This window comes from Brassica napus, chromosome A8, assembly GCF_020379485.1.
Source record: "Brassica napus cultivar Da-Ae chromosome A8, Da-Ae, whole genome shotgun sequence".
In the NCBI taxonomy this organism is placed as follows: Eukaryota; Viridiplantae; Streptophyta; class Magnoliopsida; order Brassicales; family Brassicaceae; genus Brassica; species Brassica napus.
This window is the reverse complement of record NC_063441.1, coordinates 3,602,955-3,609,304: the sequence shown is the minus strand read 5'-3', so window position 1 is coordinate 3,609,304 and position 6,350 is coordinate 3,602,955. Positions and strand designations below refer to the sequence as shown.

Below are 6,350 nucleotides of genomic sequence, written 5' to 3'. Positions count from 1 at the left end.
CTACCCCAGTTTCCCATCCCATTTCCTTTTCCACTCCCATTCCAACCAAGTCCCGGTATTCCCGGACTACCTGATGTAGCAAAATGTTGGTCTTCAGTGATGGATTTTCCAGGATGCATTTAGAGATTTACACGTCCATACTCACAGGAAAATTCGGACATATAGGTCCTTCCTGTTGCAAAGCATTTTTGGAAGCCGAAGCCAATTGCTTACCGAAACTTCCATTCAACCCACTTTTTCCTCTCAAAGAACAATGTTCAATTATGGCAAACACAGCTCCTCCTACCAAAAAATAGAGTTTTACATTAGTAGAAGTAATAGCTATGTCGTTTTTATTTTCAAGGTATTTTAACATTTTAGCTAAATTCTACGATGTTATCCTCCAAAAATACGATTATATAAACAGCATTTTAGAAATAAAAATATTCCTGCATTTCCTTTTATATTAACCATTCGGTTCATGACTGTGAAGATTCTAAACTAATCTTACTTATAAAACATACTTAATTATACTACAAACTAAACTATACAATTTAATATTTGGGAAAGTACAAGGGTTGCATCTACAAAATATATGTAAAGAAGAACAGAGGAGAATGATCAATTTAAGATCCGAGTTTCACTTTACAATAATCTGAAAGAAGTCTATTCATAATTTTACACAAGTTGTATAAGTTTCCCATCTTTTTCTGTTTTTTTTTGTTTCATAAAATGAGCATTTTTGTGTGTTTTAATGTAACTTTACTACTTCTGTATCTACATATATAAATTTTTGAAATGTATATTATATATTAAAGTATGATTATTTTTATTTTTAAAATGTGTGAAAACTCAAAACTACCTTCTTTGTGAAACATAGAGAAACATATGCACTATAAGAATTCACTTGTGAATACTCAAGGCTTGTCTGGGAACATGTCCATCTCTATATTGACTTGGACATTTACTATCTAAATCATAAGAAGCATAGTTAGTAGAAAAAATCTTTGATTATGTTATATGTGTGTTTAATGACTAAATTGTTTCTAAATGATGTTTTTCTCTGTGAAAGAAGTAACCACCTAAACAAACCAATATATTTAACGCGTTTAAATTGCCAATTTCAACACAATTCTACTTACAAGCTTATTATAAAAACTAATTATCATGTTATCTTCCTAAAAATTAAAATTTCTTTGGCGTAATAAAAGTTTGTTTGCGTCTAACCATATAGAAATCCAAATACCATCAAGACTCTAGATTGGAAGATTGCATGCCCCCTGTTCAAGAGAGGATAGAGAGAGAGAGAGAGAGAGAGAGAGAGATAGAGAGAGAGAGAAGAGAGAGAGATAGAGAGAGAAGAGAGAGAGAGAGAGAGATTTAGGTCCTATAGAGACTGTAGATTATTTGAAACAATAGTATTGAAGCATAACAAAAACGGTAAGACTATAACTTGTCTGATCACTTTTGTCATGACGTAAAAAGCCCACTAGTTATTTGTTTTTAAATGTTGTTTGTCTCTTCGGTTTCAGCTTTGTTTTACGTTTGAAAACAGGTAATTAAATTTAGTATAAAAGTCAAAAGATGTTTCTTAAGCTTTTTCATTCCATATAAATAGTCAAAGGATTGTACTATCTGCTCATCAATCAAAACCCAAACTCCATAAAGACTCATATATTTGGAGAAATCTTTCTTCTTCTTTTTTCCTTTTCTCATAATGTTTATTAAACATTTTTTTTCTTTATGTGTGTTTCTGTGTTGTAGTCTCTGCCAATGCTCAACTACCCCAGTTTTCCATCCCATTTCCTTTTCCACTCCCATTTCAACCAAGTCCCGGTATTCCCGGACTACCTGATGTAGCAAAATGTTGGTCTTCAGTGATGGATATTCCAGGATGCATTATAGAGATTTACACATCCATACTCACAGGACAATTCGGACATATAGGTCCTTACTGTTGCAAAGCATTTTTGGAAGCCGAAGCCAATTGCTTACCGAAACTTCCATTCAACCCACTTTTTCCTCTCAAAGAACAATGTTCAAGAATTGCTAACGCAGCTCCTCCTACCACAAAATAGGGTTTTACATTAGTAGAAGTAATAGCTATGTCGTTTTTATTTTTCAAGGTATTTTAACATTTTAGCTAAATACTACGATGTTATCCTCCAAAAATACGATTATATAAACAGCATTTTAGAAATAAAAATATTCCTGCATTTCCTTTTATATTAACCATGCGGTTTATGACTGTGAAGATTCTAAACTAATCTTAATTATAAAACATACTTAAATTATACTACAAACTAAACTATACAATTTAATATTTGGGAAAGTTCATAGGTTGCATCTACAAAATAAATATAAAGAAGAATATAGGAGAATGATCGATTTAAGATCCGAGGTTCATATTACAATAATCTGAAAGAAGTCTATTCATAACTTTTATACAAGTTGTATAAGTTTCCCATCTTTTTCTGTTTTTTTTTTGTTTCATAAAAATAGCATTTTTGTGCGCTTTAATGTAACTTAACAACTTCTGTATCTACATATATAAATTTATGAAATGTATATTATATATTAAAGTATGATTATTTTTATTATTAAAATGTGTGAGCACTCAAAACTACCTTCTTCGTGAAACATAGAGAAACATATGCACTATAAGAATTCACTTGTGAATACTCAAGACTTATCTTGGAACATGTCCATCTCTATATTGACTTGTGCATTTACTATCTAAATCAGAAGAAGCATTGTTAATAGAAAAAAATCTTTGATTTCATTATATGTTTGTTTAATGACTAAATTCGTTCTAAATGATGTTTTTCTCTGTTAAAGAAGTCACAACGTAAACAGGCCAATATAGTTAACCCGTTTAAATTGTTAATTTCAACACAATTCTTCTCATAAGCTTATTATAAAAACTAATTATCATGTTATCTCTCCTAAAAAAATAATTTCTTTGGCTTAATAAAAAGTTGTTTAGCATCTAACCATATCGAAAACCAAAGTACCATCAAGACTCTAGAAATTGAAAGATTTGATGCCCATGGTTTTAAGAGGGAGAGAGAGAGAGGGAGATAGAGAGAGATAGCTATTTGTCTTAGACGGGAGATTATTTGAAAACAATAGTATTGAAGCATAACAAAAACAGTAAGACTATAAACCTGTCTGATCAGTTTTGTCATGACTTAAAAAGCCCACTAGTTATTTGTTATTAATGTTGTTTATCTCATCGGTTTCAGCTTTGTTTTACTTTTGAAAACAGGTAATTAAATTTAGTGTAAAAGTCAAAAGATGTTTCTTAAGCTTCTTTCCATTCCATATAAATAGTCAAAGGATTGTACTATCTGCTCATCAATCAAAACACAATCTCGATAAAGACTCATATATTTGGAGAAATCTTTTTTTTTTCTTTTTTCCTTATCTCATAATGTCTATTAAACATGTTTTTTTCTTTATGGTGTTTGTCTGTGTTGTAGTCTCTGCCAATGCTCAACTACCCCAGTTTCCCATCCCTTTTCCTTTTCCACTCCCATTTCAACCAAGTCCCGGTATTCCCGGACTACCTGATGTAGCAAAATGTTGGTCTTCAGTGATGGATATTCCAGGATGCATTATAGAGATTTACACATCCATACTCACAGGACAATTCGGACATATAGGTCCTTCCTGTTGCAAAGCATTTTTGGAAGCCGAAGCCAATTGCTTACCGAAACTTCCATTCAACCCACTATTTCCTCTCAAAGAACAATGTTCAAGAATTGCTAACGCAGCTCCTCCTACCACAAAATAGGGTTTTACATTAGTAGAAGTAATAGCTATGTTGTTTTTATTTTTCAAGGTATTTTAACATTTTAGCTAAATACTACAATGTTATCCTCCAAAAATACGATTATATAAACAGCATTTTAGAAATAAAAATATTCCTGCATTTCCTTTTATATTAACCATGCGGTTCATGACTGTGAAGATTCTAAACTAATCTTACTTATAAAACATACTTAAATTATACTACAAACTAAACTATACAATTTAATATTTAGAAAGTTCATGGGTTGCATCTACAAAATAAATATAAAGAAGAATAGAGGAGAATGATTGATTTAAGATCCGAGTTTCATATTACAATAATCTGAAAGAAGTTTATTCATAACTTCTATACAAGTTGTATAAGTTTCCCATCTTTTTCTGTTTTTTTTTTGTTTCATAAAAATATCATTTTTTGTGTGTTTTAATGTAACTTTACAACTTCTGTATCTACATATATAAATTTATCAAATGTATATTATATATTAAAGTATGATTATTTTTATTATTAAAATGATTGAAAACTCAAAACTACCTTCTTCGTGAAACATAGAGAAACATATGCACTATAAAAATTCACTTGTGAATACTCAAGACTTGTCTTGGAACATATCCATCTCTATATTGATTTGTGCATTTACTATCTAAATCAGAAGAAGCATAGTTATTTAGAAAAAAATCTTTGATTTCATTATATGTGTTTTAATGACTAAATTGTTTCTAAATGATATTTTTCTCTGTTAAAGAAGTCACCACCTAAACAAATCAATATAGTTAGCCCGTTTAAATTGTTAATTTCAACACAATTCTACTCACAAGCTTATTATAAAAACTAGTTATCATGTTAGCTCTCCTAAAATTTTAATTTTTTTGGCTTAATAAAAAGTTGTTTAGCGTCTAACCATATAGAAAACCAAAATACCATCAAGACTCTAGAAATTGGAAGACTGCATGCTCATGGTTTCAAGAGGGAGAAAGAGAGAGTGAGAGAGAGAGAGATAGAGAGAGAGAGGGAGAGAGAGACAGAGAGGGAGAGAGAGAGAGAGAGAGAGAGAGAGAGAGAGAGAGAGAGAGAGAGAGAGAGAGAGAGAGAGAGAGAGAGAGAGAGAGAGAGAGAGAGAGAGATAGAGAGAGAGGAGAGAGATAGCTATTTGGCTTAGACAGAAGATTATTTGAAAACAAATGTATTGAAGCATAACAAAACGGTAAGATTAAAACTTGTCTGATTAGTTTTGTCATGACTTAAAAAGCCCACTAATTATTTGTTTTTAATGTGGTTTGTCTCATTGGTTTCAGCTTTATTTTACTTTTGAAAACAGGTAATTAAATTTAGTAAAAAAATCAAATGATGTTTCTTAACCTTCTTTCCATTCAATATAAATAGTCAAAGGATTATACTATCTGCTCATCAATCAAAACACAAACTCGATAAAGACTCATATATTTGGAGAAATCTTTTTTCCTTATCTCATAATGTCTATTAAACATGTTTTTTTCTTTATGGTGGTAATAGCTATGTCGTTTTTATTTTTCAAGGTATTTAAACATTTTAGCAAATTCTACGATGCAAACATTATTTTTATTATTAAAATGTATGAAAACTCCAAACTACTTTCTTCGTGAAACATATGCATTGTAATAATTCATTTGCAAACACTCAAGACTTGTCTTGGAACATGTCTATCTCTATATTGACTTGTGCATTTACTATCTAAATCAGAAGAAGCATAATTATATAGAAACAATATTTGATTTTGTTATATGTGTTTTAATGACTAAATTGTTTCTAAATGATGTTTTTCTCTGTTAAAGAAGTCACCACCTAAACAAGCCAATATAGTTAGCCCGTTTAAATTATTATTTTCAACTCAATTCTACCCACAAGCTTAATATAGAAATTGGTTATCATGTTAACTCTCCTAAATAATTAATATCTTTGGCTTAATAAAAAGTTGTTGACTTGTGCATTTACTATCTAAATCAGAAGAAGCATAATTATATAGAAACAATATTTGATTTTGTTATATGTGTTTTAATGACTAAATTGTTTCTAAATGATATTTTCTCTGTTAAAGAAGTCACCACCTAAACAAATCAATATAGTTAGCCCGTTTAAATTGTTAATTTCAACACAATTCTACTCACAAGCTTATTATAAAAACTAGTTATCATGTTATCTCTCCTAAAATTTTAATTTCTTTGGCTTAATAAAAAGTTGTTTAGCGTCTAACCATATAGAAAACCAAAATACCATCAAGACTCTAGAAATTGGAAGACTGCATGCTCATGGTTTCAAGAGGGAGAAAGAGAGAGTGAGAGAGAGAGAGAGATAGAGAGAGAGAGGGAGAGAGAGAGAGAGAGGGAGAGAGAGAGAGAGAGAGAGAGAGAGATAGCTATTTGGCTTAGACAGAAGATTATTTGAAAACAAATGTATTGAAGCATAACAAAAACGGTAAGATTATAAACTTGTCTGATTAGTTTTGTCATGACTTAAAAAGCCCACTAATTATTTGTTTTTAATGTGGTTTGTCTCATTGGTTTCAGCTTTATTTTACTTTTGA

General features: G+C 30.5%; 2 protein-coding genes across 2 annotated transcripts; both read left to right on the top strand.

The window, feature by feature from the left end:
* Positions 1 to 1,712: 1,712 nt before the first annotated feature.
* On the top strand, positions 1,713 to 2,508 carry LOC125577002 (the record flags this gene model as incomplete). Its single annotated transcript, XM_048737607.1, has 1 exon — positions 1,713 to 2,508. A coding segment is annotated over one exon (345 nt), but the record flags the coding sequence as incomplete, so codon positions are not given.
* A 524-nt stretch (positions 2,509 to 3,032) lies between these two features.
* Positions 3,033 to 4,299, top strand: LOC106447714. Its single transcript, XM_048737606.1, has one exon. It carries the CDS (start codon positions 3,413 to 3,415, stop codon positions 3,773 to 3,775), a length of 363 nt encoding a protein of 120 aa, XP_048593563.1. The 5' UTR covers positions 3,033 to 3,412; the 3' UTR covers positions 3,776 to 4,299.
* Positions 4,300 to 6,350: the final 2,051 nt, after the last annotated feature.